Here is a 16,638-nt window from a genome sequence, read left to right as displayed (position 1 = left end):
GCACTTAAAAGTGCCCATTTCCCTATTCTTCAGCCAAGTTGGCGGTCTCATTGTATGGGGAATAAGTGCTATGTACAATCTGGTCGCGAATAGATCTTCCTTTTGTGTATGTAATGGAGGGAAATTAGGGACTAGGTAACCAATATCTGGGTAAATGGGTATTGGCCTTTAAATAACATGATTGTTTTCCAGATATTGAAACGAAAATTGATCCGCTCTTTGCAGGTGTTTTGGTGTTTATTGGATTCACTTATGGTTTATTCTATATATAACCTGGTTATTGAGTCCTCTTGGTACCGATAGTCTATGTCTGTTGTACTCTATTTTTCCCTTTTGTATATAGTATAGCCTTATAGGGTCATTAAGGGACAGCTGACGGTGAGCCGGGCCGCCAATTGCGTTATCATAAGGTGCCAACCTCCGCGGCAAGGTATGGACACATTAGTCCAAATTTAGGGTATTCGTAGTCCCTACGGTATATAGAAAGCACTCGTTTATGACTTTTTGGCAAGATTACATTGGTATATATATATAGTGCATTGTGAAAGTATTTGGCCCCCTTGAACTTTTCTACCTTTTGCCACATTTCTGGCTTCAAACATAAAGATATAAGATTATAATTTTTGGGGAAGAATCAACAACAAGTGGGACACAATCATGAAGTGGAACGAAATTTATTGGACATTTTATACTTTTTTAACAAATTCAAAACTGAAAAGTGGGGCTTGCAATATTATTTGGCCCCTTTACTTTCAGTGCAGCAAACGCACTCCAGAAGGTCAGTGCGGATCTCTGAATGATCCAATGTTGTCCTAAATGACTGGTAATGATAAATAGAATCCACCTGTGTGTAATCAAGTCTCCGTATACACTGTGTTCTGAATTATTAGGCAAGTTGTATTTTAGAGGATTATTTTTATTATTGATCAACAACTATGTTCTCAATCAACCCAAAAGACTCATAAATATCCAAGCTTAATATTTTTGGAAGTTGGAGTGTGTTTTTTTTAGATTTGGCTATCTTAGGAGGATATCTGTTTGTGCAGGTAACTATAACTGTCCCGAATTATTAGGCAACTTAATAAAAAACAAATATAATCCCATCTCACTTTTTATTTTCACCAGGTAAACCAATATCAGTGCACAAAATTTAGAAATAAACATTTCTGACATACAAAAACCAAAATAATTAGTGATCAATATAGCCTCCTTTCTTTGATGACACTCAACAGCCTTCCATCCATAGATTCTGTCAGTTGCTTGATCTGTTTTCGATCAACATTGCGTGCAGCAGCCACCACAGCCTCCAGACACTGTTCCGAGAGGTGTACTGTTTTCCCTCCCTGTAGATCTCACATTTTATGATGGACCTTAGGTTCTCTATGGGGTTCAGATCAGGTGAACAAGGGGCCCATGTCATTATTTTTTCTTCTTTTAGACCTTTACTGGCCAGCCACGCTGTGGAGTAGTTGGATTCATGTGATGGCGCATTGTCCTGCATGTTTTTCTTGAACGATACTGACTTTTTCCTGTATCACTGCTTGAAGAAGTTGTCTTCCAGAAACTGGCAGTAGGTCTGGGAGTTGAGCTTCACTCCATCCTCAACCCGAAAAGGTCCCACAAGTTCATCTTTGATGATACCAGCTCATACCAGTACCCCACCTCCACCTTGCTGGCTTCTGAGTCGGAGTGGAGCTCTGTTCCCTTTACTGATCCAGCCTCTGGCCCATCATGAGTCACTCTCATTTCATCAGTCCATAAAACCTTTGAAAATCAGTCTTAAGATATTTCTTGAACCATTCTTGAAGTTTTATCTTATGTTTCTTGTTCAAAGGTGGTCTTTTTTCAGCCTTCCTTACCTTGGCCATGTCCCTGAGTATCGCACACCTTGTGCTTTTTGATACTCCAGTAACGTTGCAGCTCTGAAATATGGCAAAACTGGTGGCGAATGGCATCTTGGCAGCTTCACACTTGATTTTCCTCAATTCATGGGCAGTTATTTTGTGCCTTTTTTGGCCAACACGCTTCTTGCGACCTTGTTGGCTTTTTTCCATGAAACGCTTGATTGTTCGGTGATCACGCTTCAAAAGTTTGACAATTTCAAGACTGCTGCATCCCTCTGCAAGACATCTCACAATTTTGGACTTTTCAGAGACCGTCAAAACTCTCTTCTGACCCATTTTGCCAAAGGAAAGGAAGTTGCCTAATAATTAAGCACACCTTATATAGGATGTTGATGTCATTAGTCAACACCCCTCCTCATTACAGAGATGCACATCACCAGATTTACTTAATTGGTAGTTGGCTCTCAAGCTTATGCAACTTGGAGTAGGACAACATGTATAAAAAGTATCATGTGATCAAAATACTCATTTGCCTAATAATTCGGAACACAGTGTAAATGCACCTGCTCTGTGATAGTCTCAGGGTTCTGTTTCAAGTGCAGAGAGCATCATTAAGACCAAGGAACACACCAGGCAGGTCCAAGATACTGTTGTGGCGAAGTTTAAAGCCGGATTTGGATACAAAAAGATTTCCCAAGTTTTAAACATCTCAAGGAGCACTGTGCAAGCGATCATATTGAAATGGAAGGAGTATCAGACCACTGCAAATCTACCAAGACCCGGCCGTCCCTCTAAATTTTCATCTCTAACAAGGAGAAGACTGATCAGAGATGCAGCCAAAAGGCCCCATGATCACTCTGGATGAACTGCAGATATCTACAGCTAAGGTGGGAGAGTCTGTCCATAGGACAACAATCAGTCGTACAATGCACAAATCTGGCCCTTATGGAAGAGTGGCAAGAAGAAAGCCATTTCTCAAAGATATCCATAAAAAGTCTTGTTTGAAGTTTGCCACAAGCCACCTGGGAGACACAACAAGCATGTGGAATAAGGTGCTCTGGTCAGATGAAACCAAAATCGAACTTTTTGGCCACAATGCAAAACGATATGTTTGGCGTAAAAGCAACACAGCTCATCACCCTGAAAACACCATCCCCACTGTTAAACATGGTGGTGGCAGCATCATGGTTTGGGCCTGCTTTTCTTCAGCAGGGACAGGGAAGATGGTTAAAATTGATGGGAAGATGGACGGAGCCAAATACAGGACCATTCTGGAAGAAAACCTGTTGGAGTCTGCAAAAGACCTGAGATTGGGACGGAGATTTATCTTCCAACAAGACAATGATCCCAAACATAAAGCAAAATCTACAATGGAAGGGTCCAAAAATAAACGTATCCAGGTGTTAGAATGGCCAAGTCAAAGTCCAGACCTGAATCCAATCGAGAATCTGTGGAAAGAGCTGAAAACTGCTGTTCACAAATGCCCTCCATCCAACCTCAATGAGCTCGAGCTGTTTTGCAAGGAAGAATGGGCAAGAATTTCAGCCTCTCGATGTGAAAAACTAATAGAGACATACCCCAAGCTACTTGCAGCTGTAATCGCAGCAAAAGGTGGCACTACAAAGTATTAACTCAAGAGGGCCGAATAATATTGCACGCCCCACTTTTCAGTTTTTAATTTATGTTTGAAGCCAGAAATGTGGCAAAAGGTAGAAAAGTTCAAGGGGGCCAAATACTTTCACAATGCACTGTATATAATGTTTAAAAATGAGTATAATGTATAATTAAGGTTATATTGTAATATAAATATCTGTATGTAGTGTGTAAGTCGGTGAATAAATTATTTTCTCTTGCACTTTTTTGACTCCTGACCCGGTGCAATACAATTGAATCCACAGCCAAAAGCGGAGGCTGTCCTTCGGATTTCTTCCACTCATTTGCAGTTGGAACTGCCGGAAGTTTACAGGCAAATGTAGCCCCTTTTAACAAAGCTAATCATTGTGGGACTTTCAGCCATGATCCAGTCAAACAAAACCCCCAGGAGTCACATATTGAAGTGGATTTAAAATCTGCTTCAGAAAAAACTGCATTTCTGCGAAAAGCAGTGTAGAGTGTCCATTGTAAGCAATAAGAACTGGTTTGTTGGTGGTTTTCATGTGGATTTTGGTGTGGACCTGGGCTGTTGAAGTAGCCTCATTCCCTTAAAAATCTTCTCCTATAAACTAAATTAAAGAAGTTGCCCACTACCTGGACAACTCTTTGTCATACCCCATGCTTGGCATCGATAAAATTAAAAAGCCTATACTTTCCTCCCGTGCCAGCGCCGTTCCAGCAGTGTCTGCACTCACGGTTCCGGGGTTCCCATGCTGTTGTTGTGATACTTCGTGCCCGGCACCCAATCAGCGCCGGCGTCCCGGTCTCCGCCTTTGGATACATTGAACATGAAGAGGAAGCCAGAGATCAGCTGCAGCCCGGACTTCCTCTTCATGTTCAATTCTACAGATGGCCGGGACATTGACGCCAGCTCTGATTGGGCACCGGGGAGCTCCGGGACCACGACTGCCGATACTGCTGGAACGGCGCCGGCATGGGAGGTGAGTATAAGCTTTTTTTTATTTTATCGGGGCCAAACATGTAGATCAAGAAGAAGTTGTCTTGGTAGTGGACAATCACTTTTAAGTTTTTTTTTTTTTTCAGGGATGAGCATCCCTAGCAATGTTCAACCTGCTTCACTAAATACTAAGGGTACCTATCACCAGTATGAAATTATCAAAAGTGGCCATTAATGACACCAAAAGGCTTTCTTAAAGAGACAAACTTTCTAGCAAAATGTGGGTTCGACCTACCGGGCCTTGGGATCCCGGCATACGGAGAGGGAATTCACCACCTTCCGCCACCCCCTCACACTGAAAGCGCAAGATATTGCATGTTATCATGCTGGGATCCTACAGTTGGGAATTTCAAGTCCGAATTTTGCTAAATAGTCATGCCCTTTAAGGGAATATTAGGGACACTAATGGTCACACTTGATAAGTAATCATTGGAAAAATCACCATTTTTTTGGCTGCCCACTGATTTCTTAATTAAAAAGGGTAGCCCCAGACTAGATGATAGATGCTCCTTAAGTGTTTGGTGTTTTGGTGCCGAAACCCCTTAGACACAATTAAAAGGCGTTATCAAGTCTGATTAATCAAGAAGCGGAACATTAATGAGCAGTGGCAGCATTTGGATAATTTGGGAACATTTATCTGCCAGTCATTCTGTTTGACTCTAAAGGTTTTGCTTATGTTTTGCTGAGCAAAGGTTAAGGAGAGAAAATGAATTAAGTAGAGCCGATGTGCCTGTAATTACCTGTCAATCACAGCAGCTTTGTGAATAGTTCATGATTGCCTGCATCAAAAGGCAAATAGCTATTTCATTATGTGACCACTTTGGGGTAGGCTGCCTGCTATAGGAAAACTGCAAACAAAGGAAAAAAAAAAAAGTCTATAATTTTATTGGTATTTTTTTTTAAAACGCGTGTTTTTTATATATTATATTTTATAAACTTTGTAAATATATTTTGTGATTTTTTTTTTTCCTTAATACATTGTAATCAGAGCATTGAAAATATTTTCTACTTAGATCTGTTTAAAGTAGTGTAGCTCCAACTTATTAATATAGATTAATTTATTAAATTATAGTTTTAAAATTTACGTACCCATCTGATTTCCTTTTTTTATTACAATGGAGGTAAAAACGCAAAAAAAAAACAAAAAACAGAATGTAATGTATTTGTTTATCCTCATCTGTCAAGGTGTTCAGCCATTACTTTGGTGCCAAAACGCAGTGTGAAAGAACCTTATTTGTTGGTCCCATCGGGGCTTACGTCCGATCCCCCAGCAAAATGGGATTCAGACGTATGCGCCAACGGGACCATAGACTAGAATGCTGCCAACAGAGTGAACGTGTGCTCTGTGTACATCATTTTTGGGTGTGTACTCCTACTGGAGGTGGACACTAAGATGTAGTAGGCTGTGTCTAAGTGTTTCTCCTCCAGTAGGCATACACACCCAAAAATGATGTACACAGAGCACATGTTCGCTCTGTCAGCACTGTTCTAGTCTATGGCCCCGACAGCGCATACACCCAAATCCCATTTTGCAGGGTTTCGAATGTAAACCCTGACGGGACTAACGAGTGGGTGCCAGAACGCAGTGGGAAAGCACCCTTATAGCAATTTTTGTGAGGGTGGGATTTGGGTTGAAAACGGTATCTGCCTAACTTTACAGAGTCAATTCGAAATTTTCTACCTTCTTGTAAATGAAGAACTGATTGGATAGCTGCAGATACTTAAATTATTGTGTCCCCTAGGCCGGGTTTAGCGAGCAAGTTCCTGGGTCCATATATGGACCACAGCGCTGGGACAGTCCACACATGAGGCTGTTGAGTTTGCATCAGGAGACCTGTGGCCGGTTTGGACATCTTGGTCTGAGTACAAACTAGCTAGTGATGCACACTTATTTTCTAATCTGTTTTTTAGTTTTTCATAGTATGTATTTTTTTAATTTCAATAAAAAATGTGATCCTGATCGAGCTTCTGTTAACATTTAGAGAGATTCTTTACAGGCACCGGTTCAAGGATTTCTACAGAAAAGCATTGTAGGCATGCTCTGTGACCTGTGCAGAGGTCATTGTGCAGGAAAGGGAGGAGTTGAGCAGAGACAGTCACCTACTATGAATAGTGAATACTGTGTTAGTCCTATAGAAGTGTTATCTGTCAGTGTGAGCTCTTTATTACTTGAAGTACGAGCCTAATGCCACGTTCAGTATTTGGTCAGTATTTGTTCAGTATTTTACATCAGTATTTAGAAGTCAAAATCAGGAGTGGAACAATAAGTGGAGAAGTATAATAGAAACACGCCACCACTTTTGGCTTACAAATACTGATGTAAAATACCGACCGTGGCCTAATATTGAGCATATTGGCCACAGTAAAAATTGCAAGATTTTTTTTTTTCCACTCTTGTGACATGAACAAAAAATCCCAAATTTTAAAATTATTACTAAATTTAATTTTACCACTTTTTCACAAATTGTGTCCATTTCCTAAAAAAGTTAAAAAAAAAAATAAAAAAAAAAAAAATCCCCGAGCCTTCCACTTAGTCTTTATGAGGTTGTTTATGACACAAATCAATGCAGGCCGTGTACTTTGTGCATATATGTCAAATGTTAATCCAGCTTGTTTTCAAAAGGAAAAATAATGTGCACAATTGTAATAATTCAGCTTTGTCTATTAGGAATGCCAATTACATTGGGCCTAATGTAAGCGCCGGCCTTCACATGCAAAGATTTATTGTCCTTGCTGTATCTTATCTAAAACTTTTACTAATGGTTTTCACTCTACAGTTTAACAGTCCTTATAGGAATATATAACCTAACATGATTTTTTTTCTGTTTATTTTTACGAAAAGAAAACTTTCGTTTTGTTAAATTGGTAGAATTAGAAAATGTCATGATTATTTTGCTTAATAATAATTGTTCTTGAAGGAAAATTTTCACCACCCTCCCCTAATGAACATCTAGGTTCAGCTGAAAAAAATCTTTAATTTTTAAAGCAATCTCTCTGGAGCAATCTACAAATTTTGTTGTGATGTTTGTGCATCCCTTTTTAAGCACAAAATTAAAGTCTGTATTAATTAGAACCTAATTTGGTGAATTTAACTTCTCCCCCCTTGTGAATAGGTTTTTTTGCAACTTTGCTCATATGGACACACTTTTTCCCAATTTAAAGAGGTTATCCACTTTTTTTTACATTGCTGGCCACTCCTAAGGCTAGATCATCAATGTCTGATCGGCCGGGGTCTGACACTCGGCACCCCCGCCGATCAGCTGTTCTCGTGTGATGTCGGTTTCACCGGCCGGAAGTACTTACTTGTCAGCTTTTCACGTATTTCAAATGATACCTCAAAGAGATTGTCCACTACTTTTACATTGTTGACCTATCCTTGGGATAGGTCATCAGTGTCTGATCGGCCGGGGTCCGACACCCGGTACTCCTGCTGATCAGCTGTTGTCGGCAGCGCCGGCCGGAAGTACTCACTGCCCGAGCTGCTTCGTCTTCCGATAGTGGCTGCCGCGGGGTACTGCACATCCGTCTCCTATTGAGACATCCGTCTCCTATCCTACCAAGCTTTGGCCACTACCAGAAGACGGAGCAGCTCGGCAAGTGAGTACTTCCATCTGACAGCCGCCACCGAGAGCAGCTGATCGATGGGGGTGCCGGGTGTCGGACCCAGCTGATCAAACATTGATGACCTTTCCCGATGATAACCATGTAAAAGTAGTGGACAACCTCTTTAATTATGCTAAACTTGGTCAGGCTGGGGGATTTATATTGGAACTGCGAGTGAGCAACTGGAATTTAAGCTCAGGTTTGCTATTGGATTTAAGTGGTTGTGTAGCACCCCGAGGACTCGGCTGCTACAGGGGTATTGCACCTCAGACCAGAGGTGTGGTATTCCACTCCCGGGTAAGGATGGAGTGTGGAACTGGGCTCAGATAGCTGCATGCACCACACTCACCCCATTTCCGGGGGACAGATCAACGGTACTCCCACCAGATAGATGTGCAGGTACGACAGCTTCTGTCCCTGGCTGGAGTGGGGAGGGGGGAGGAACATCCTAGTGGTGTAGGAGCAGACAGGGGAGGGACTCTGGGCATAGGTAGGAGCCCATTGGGTGCTTGTCACCTGGGCTCGGGTGTCAGAGGGAGTATATAAGGTGGGCACCATCTTAGGACAAGGTCTTCTTTTGGGTCTGCTCTGTGCAGAGAGGAGCTCAGCCAGAGAGGGCTGACAGGGAGCTGTGGCTCCGTCTGGGCCCAGCTCCAGAGCCAGGCCTGAAGCAGAGAGAGAGAGAGAGAGAGAGAAGGAAAAAGGAGGAAGAAGAGAGACGTAAGGAAAGGCCCAGAGACGAAAGCATAGAGGGAACCCTGAGATCCCACGAGAGAACGGAAACGGGTGAAGGGTTGGCAGAGCAGGGTACCGGATCCCAAACTGGTGGAGGCCAATTATCCTTAGCCAGGAACCGGAGGTCGTGGACAAGTTTTGGCGCGACCCCTCGCCATATCCACCAGGAAGGCATACCACGTATAGGGTCAGGGAAGCCGGGAAAGGTTTCACCACCAGAAGGCCCGAGGGAGCTGGACAAAGGTGGATCCCTGGTGGGGACGGCCAGTAGGAAGGAAGAGAGGGGAGCTCAGGACCACGCTCTGGAACTGCCTGGGAGTTGGCCGAGTCCCTGACCTGGTGGACGCAGCACGGCTCGGGTGGTCCAACTGTGCACAAGGGACCTGATAAAGAACTGTGAGTAAAGCTTTTGAAACTGCACTTCAAGCCTCCGTGTTTCGTCGTCGCACCTGCACCATCAGTACTGGGACACCCGCACCATCACTCCCATTGTCATCTCTAATATAGCTGCCCTGAGGCCATACCCCTCCCGTTGGGGGTTATACCATCCACGCTGCACATCCGAACCACCGGCCTCAGCGGACTGCCAGGCAGCGGCGGCTTCATAGCCGCATTCAACGGGTGGCGTAGTCGGACACTAATACCATCATATCAATAACGCCACTTAGTTTGACACCCTGGGCACGGACCGGGTCACCGCCACGAGGACTACTACCCCTATCTGATCCGGCTCCGGGTATTCCCCGCGTGCGCAACGCTACACAAACATGGCCCAGGGGGTGCGTCAGTTGTCTCATGTTGTTTTCAGCAGCGCACCCTTCTCTCCCTTTTGGCTTTCCTCCTGATTAATATTAATAATCTTCACTGCCGCTGCAGTATTGCAGGACCATATTGGTACTGAAGCTGGTCAAATCCAGTGATCCAGCCAACTTCAGAGCAGCGCTTACAAGCTCTATAAAAAGAGCTTTCGAGTGCTGTGCCTAGAAGACTGGCCACCTCTGATAGAATTCTGTAGCATCCCTTAATTTTGGCAACTAATAGTAAATGGTAATAAAGTGAAAAATCCCTTTGTTCAGAGAGGACTTTTAATAAAAAGTATACTGCAAAGTGGCTTGTTTTGTAAATGCACCCATTAAAGATTATGAGAAAACTCATTTAAAAGATTATTTCCATCTCATTTACTTGGGTATGCTATCAATGATAGCTATGCCATATATATCACACGGATAGCCCACATTTATCTATGATTTGTGAGGGTTCAATCTCTGGGACCTCCAACAATCCTAATGAAGATGGTACAAAGCGCAGCTTTAGCTCTTCCTCCCTGCAGAGCAGCACTCCCTGGCGCCCAGCTGCACAGGGAAGTGACCATGCATCATTAACTTGAATGGTGACGCACTGTAGTTTACAGCGCAGCAAGTGTCCTTGACACCCCCTCCTCATGTAAGGGAAAAGCTCCAACGCCAATACTGTCGCCTTTTTATTTTCAGCTCTAGGGGGAGCTCCAGTGGTCAGACCCCCCCACTAATCATGAAATAATGGTCTGCGCAAGTGATAAGCCATCATTGTAAAGAGATTATTTTCAATGTACTTTAATACAAAGCCAAAAGCTTCCGATATACGTTCCAATGCACAGATATATTGGTTAATAATATATATGGATGTTTTGTCATGTGTTTGTCTTTTTGTAGATGGAGAAAGAAACCTTTTTGTCTAACTAGTAAATTGGGAGACTAAGGCTCGCCATACAGATTAGATGTCTGTAGGCCAAACTATGTGTCAGCCTATCATTCAGCCAACAGCCATCTCAGCCGACGGCCAACGCTCATTCATCCTGTGCTCTCTTTGAGAAAGCCTTCGACAGACATGTTGGCTGGTGGCTTATCTCAGGGAGATCAAAACAATCGGCAATCCTAAATTGGACATGTCCGATTAACATCTTCCCCTGTGATCAGTCAGCTGGTGGCCTCATGCTCATTAGACGATCTGCCGAACCAGTCGATATCAGCGGGTTCAGCCGACATTAGTCTAATGTGTATGATCATTTGTGATCGCTCCGCATTCCTGGGCCAAGGGTTGGGGTCTAAGGAGTAACATTTCTCCTTGTGGAGTCAAATCAAGCCTGGCATGTCAGAGTGAGGAGACTTGTATGCCATGCATGCTCCTCTGGTAAATTAAATATTCATATTGTCTCTTCAGGTAGTAAGAAGACTAGCACTCTTTCGCTACGTTTTGGAAACAGTGATCCTAAAAGTCAATATCTACTCTTTAACGAGCCTTGCAATATGACTTGGGATAAAAGCCAAATCAGAATGTTAATTTGCAGACACTTGTTTCGTGGGGTGTTGCCCCTCATCAGTGCAAAGTATGAGATCTGATTTGGCTAGCTTCAGACACATTCAGGCCAATGTGTATTGTAGGGGTGGACAAATATTTTTCCCAATGTCTCAATTCAATGAAGTCAATATGTGTGCACAATTTGGGGTTAAATGTTGGAAAAAAAAAAACACATTGGTTAGAAAATGTCCAGTCTGGTCAGTAAATGGCTGTAGCATTCCAGCATATTACATGGTGCCTAGCTGTTCCTAGGCGTAGACGCAGTAAAGCCTTATTAGCTGGTTTACGCAGTAAAGTACGACTCTGGAATGACTTTGCAAGAACAACACACATCTCCTGAGTATACAAATTAAAGACCTCCAATATCATTTTTAAATAAAGTTGTTGTTTTTTTTCTGCTTTTATTTTTATGGAGTAAGTGAACATTTTAGTTGATAATCAAATGACACCATTATGCAGACTTACTAGATTTGCAAATTTACAGGTTTTTACAAGCCAGTTGGGTCCCTTCCTCAGGAAATCAGTTTAAGGTTTTATTTTTTTTCTTCCTTGTATTTGCTCAAAGAACCTGCTTGTCCTTAAACGCTTGTGAATATATTTGCCCTATAATTTGACAGCATTGAATCAACACCATTATAGAAACTGCAACGCAATAAAAAAGGGAAACTGTTCAGTGTAGCTTCCAGTCACCCCGGGATCAGATTTGGAGAAATTGGAATGCGTACAATAAAACCTGTACACGGCTCAGATGCTATGCCCTCCCCTATGAAACATGGCATTGTTTGTTGGGTTTGGCACTCTTTCCAGTGGGTATTTTATAGTAAAAAAAAAACAAAACAAAATAATATACCTCACACTTAAATTATTCATTTTCTGTTTAAATACAACTTTTTTTTTCGAGCATAGGCTTATAGGATTAACATTTGCCCTTCGAAATAAAGTACGTCAACTGCTACAAGTGTTTCGAAAAGCGCTTACACAGCATTTCCTACATTCTACCTACGTGTCGCTTCTAAATTTACCCAAAAATAGCAATTACGTGAACTTGCGCTCATTGAGGTAGTAGTACTGGGATAAGGTCAAACACAATAAAAGTGGCAACCTGAATGTAAAAAAAAATCCAAAAACATACGGTACTTTACAAATTATATTTGCATTTCATCCTACCTATGAAACTCAAAAACTCAAGTCCAGGTTTGGTTAATTTTCAGAACTTAATCCTTCCCCGATATCTACCGATACAGTGCCCATCAGCCCCTGGCGGCTCAATCTTGGGTTGCCGATGAGTTGCCAAGTTGACAAATGAGTTGATTTTCCATTTGTTAATCACAGTTGGAACACTGCTGACTGGCATTATCAATTCCTTGGATATTTTTTTGTATCCCTTTCCTGTGTTATACCGTTCAACTACCTTTTCCCATAGATCCGTTGACAATTCTTTTGCTTTCCCCATGACTCACAATCCAGAAACGTCAGTGGCTGGATGAAAGATGCAAGAGTCTGTCTGGATCCCAGAAACTCACTCCGCTTTTATACACACACACAAGCAAACAGGTCACAGGTGAGGATGTTACCTTTAGTAGCCATTCAAACCCATTTGTGTCAAATTCTGTGCATGTTGTCAGGCCAAAATCCCAGGGTATGTGAAGTTTTGATCAGGGTCATTTGGATGTTTTTGGTTGTCATTAAGATTTAAAAAGAGAAAACACAGTAGTTTGACAATAAATGGCTTCACCCAACCGATAACTGAGTGGGGAAAACGTTTTTTTTTTATCATTCATATTCTCTGAAACAAGGCAAATTTCTGAATTTTTTACACCACTAAATTATAAATTAAACTCTATAAGTTTGGTATTGCTGTAATCCTACTGACCTGAAGAATTGAATTGTCAGGTTATATTTACCACACAATGAATACTGTCAAAACGAAACCCAGTAGACAGTAGCTAATTTATTATTTTTGTTCATCATTTTCCCCAAATTGGATTGTTTTTTTCCCCCCATTTTTCAGTATATTATATCATGAAGTCAGAGTTAAGCTTAGAAAATTTGTCGCACAAAGTACAAGCTTTCATAATTAAAATAAGTTATGGCTGTTGGAAGAAGGGGAGGAAAAAACAAAAGCGCAAAAATGATTAACTCCTTCCCATAAATGGACTTAAATGTACGTCCAGATTGCAGATGATTTCCCGCAGTCAGCTGTACAGTTTTGTCAGAAAGAAACGCATCACTAATTTAATTTAAACTGTATTAATCCAAACTGCCATCTCAGATGACCTAGACAAGGTGGTAAACTTAAGAAAATCACAAAAATAAATGTGTTTCACATACTGCTGTACTATTTTTTCACTAAAAACGCAGCAAAACCTGATTGCTATGTTCACTATAGGCATTTTTTCACGACCCATTACTTTCAATGGGTGAAAAACACTGAAAGAAGTGACATGCTCTATTATGCAAAAAAACATGCAAAACACAAAATACTAATGACAAAAAAAACAATGTGTGTGCATGATATTTCAGAAATCTCATAGACTTTGCTGGTACTGTAAAATGCAGCTGAAAATTTGCATAAAAAACGCCTAGTGTGAACATACTCTAAAACTGTATTATTATTTTTTTTATTACTTACGGTGAATACCATTTTAAAAATATGTATGAAAAACTTTTCTTTGTTTTTTTTTTTGTTAAGCTCAGATAAAAAAAAATTCAATAAAAAGTGATCAAAAAGTTGTATGTATTCCAATAAAAATTACAGCTCATTACACAATAACAAGCCTTTTATACAGCTCTGTAGACAAAAATGAAACCGTTAAGGCTCTTACAATATGACAATCTAACAAAAAAAAAAAAGTCTATATTTTTTTTTGTTTCTACAGCTTAGAACAAAGAAAAAAAAAATCCTAATAAACCTCCGGTAACAAAAAATTGTGACCGTTATGACTCAGAATATGTCCAAAATCAAATATTTTTTGTTTTTCTTCAAACATTGTATCAATTTATTGTATGAACCAAAGATTGTATCAATTGATAAAACTATAGAATTATGGCATTGTTATACTCCTGTTAGCACAACAAAAAGTGTAATGTTTAAAAAAAAACAAAAATTGTGCTAGAATTTATCTTCTTTATATTCCTTCCCATAAAGAGTTAAAAAAAAAAATTGTTATCTGCACCCCAAAATGGTTCCACTGACCAACACAACTCCTTCCCAAAAAAACAAGCCCTCATATGACTGCCGCTGAATAAAATAGAAAAGTTGCGGTCCAGGAATGTCACAATAAAAAAGCGGGGGAAAAAAGGCTTAAACTGACTGACCCTAGAGGGACTTATAGTTTACTTCTGTAAAGCTGCCTAGTATTAAAGAATTTTCCAACTTTCAATTAATTTGTTTTACTTGTTTGGCGTTTGATCTTTACTACTACTGTATGGCTATAATGGTCATTTTGGCCTCTTATAATACAAAAACACACAAAAAAAACCCCGCTGGGATTTACTGAAGAGCAAGCAATGTTAGGGCTTAGAGAAACAAGGCAAGTAAATGTATCTGGAGGTTGTTAGACTGTGATAGTGATAATGTCAGTAGGATCAGCCCTCCTAAGCCGTCTATATGGGCATGTAGGTCATAGGAAGCTGAATAAAATGGTACGTTGATATCTGCGATCCGATAAATGCTCCCCAAGAAATCTAAGGGTTTTTTTTTATATGCAAATGAGCTGAAAGGATCCGTGTGCCCGATTGGAGACCTATAGAAAAAGTCAGAAGATCTCTGCCTCTCACATGGGTGGCATGTCCTTTTTCTGGTTTGATGGGGTATCTACGGTAGCTGATTTGACCTCAATTAAATTATATTTGTGTATCAAATGGGAATGCTAATAAAGAATCTGATAAGTAATGTCAGTCCGGACCTACCGAGGATGATCACCAGTACATCCAACTTTTTTTTTCCAGATTCTGCTCCACTTTTGAGCTTTGTTCCAATGGGAGTGTGACTCCAGCTTATTTGCAGTGCCTATGGGGAGTGTCAGGTAGTTTGAGACACACCTCCTATCTCATTGGTTCAGGCTGCTGCTCTGTCCCTCCCCCTGCAGCTCTGCCTTCTCCGATTGGCTGCTGGGTATAAGCACAAGCCCAGCTCCGGCATGCTGGAAGTCAGGGCACGGAGCAGTTTATAATGTACTGTATAATAGATGTTACTAAGTGATTGTATATAGATAGACAGTCACTATTATTTATTGCCTCAACAGAGATCCCTTTTATTTATGATGACGATCGGAGAACCCTTCTGATATACATCTGGCATGACTGCTCTCCAGCTAATCTACTTTTACATCCACATGTATTTATATTGCACCTGCTCCCACTTTTATTGCTTGGTCATTTAATTCATCACAAGTAAAGCCTTTACTTACTGAGATTTACACATTTTATATGGAGACTGTCAATTTCGACCAACCATATAGTCGTGTTTTTATTTTTCTTCGCTGAGTTCAGATCAAATAGGTTTAACATTGTGTCTCAAATATATCGGACAGATGTACGGACCTACGTGTGAACAACCAGGAATGAACAGGATCCTGTGTGCTTTTATGATGGTTAATGTATAAAACGGCTTGTTAATTTCCTGCTTTGGCCACGCATCAAAGTATCAAAATGTGGAATAATGTAGGAGGATTGCCATGATTTCTTGCTTTCCATTTCTCCTGTTTGTGTGTATATCCTATATGTGTACACGCTCCTCTCCATGTTTATTCTGCATATTTATTTTGCAGTCGATTTGGAGCACATGCGAACAGTAAAAGCTGATAAACACCAGAGATTTTGCCAAGAAAATGGACTTGGAAGCTTTTTTGTATCTGCAAAAACCGGAGATTCTGTAAGTGAATATATATCTAAATATGTAACATTGTACATTATCTAAATGGTAAGTGGGAAAAAAAACTCTGCAATGTCTTAGTCACATATTGGTGGGGCCAAAAAACTAAGTACCCCCCAGTTACTAGAACTAAAAGGCAAAAGCGCTTGGCTGAACACTGTTCACCTATACCAGGGGACCCCAACCTTTCTAACCACGAGAGACGCATTCAATTTTCAGACACGGTCGCAAAACATATTCTTTGTAAATAAATCTTAATAAACTGCACAAGCTGTATGAAATCATATTTTTCTAGTCGGGTGGAAAATAAAGTTTCTGTGAACACTACAGGTGATGTCACACATTTCCCGCCACATGTGCCGCCATACGTTTTTAGCCGCACATGTTGTTGTACTTTTCCAGCCGCCCATGCCGTCGTACGTTTCTGGCCGCCCACATAGCTTACAACACAGCAAAGGTATCTCATTGTTGAATGGTATCAGTCAGGAAAAGGGTACAAATTTTTTTCCAGGGCATTAGGTATAAAATGGAGCACTGTGAAGACGTCCTCAAGAAATTGCTTAATTTTAGCACAATAGATACATTGCTTACAACTGGACATTCTCAAAAGTTCATGAAAAGAAAAGAAAATT

General features: G+C 40.9%; 1 protein-coding gene across 2 annotated transcripts in view; it reads left to right on the top strand.

The window, feature by feature from the left end:
• RAB28 (RAB28, member RAS oncogene family) overlaps positions 1-16,638 on the top strand; it is a 158,385-nt gene that overhangs the window by 122,703 nt on the left and 19,044 nt on the right. For both annotated transcript variants that reach the window (XM_073648580.1, XM_073648588.1), the window contains exon 5: positions 15,903-16,006. In XM_073648580.1, the coding sequence (XP_073504681.1) occupies positions 15,903-16,006 (104 nt within the window). The remainder of the gene's footprint in view (positions 1-15,902; positions 16,007-16,638) is intronic.

The sequence above is a fragment of the Phyllobates terribilis genome, unplaced genomic scaffold (assembly GCF_046119375.1).
Source record: "Phyllobates terribilis strain yellow unplaced genomic scaffold, ASM4611937v1 Scaffold_1__5_contigs__length_1240528914, whole genome shotgun sequence".
Taxonomy (NCBI): domain Eukaryota; kingdom Metazoa; phylum Chordata; class Amphibia; order Anura; family Dendrobatidae; genus Phyllobates; species Phyllobates terribilis.
Note: the sequence above shows the minus strand (reverse complement) of the source record. Positions and strands in the feature narration are given on the sequence as shown.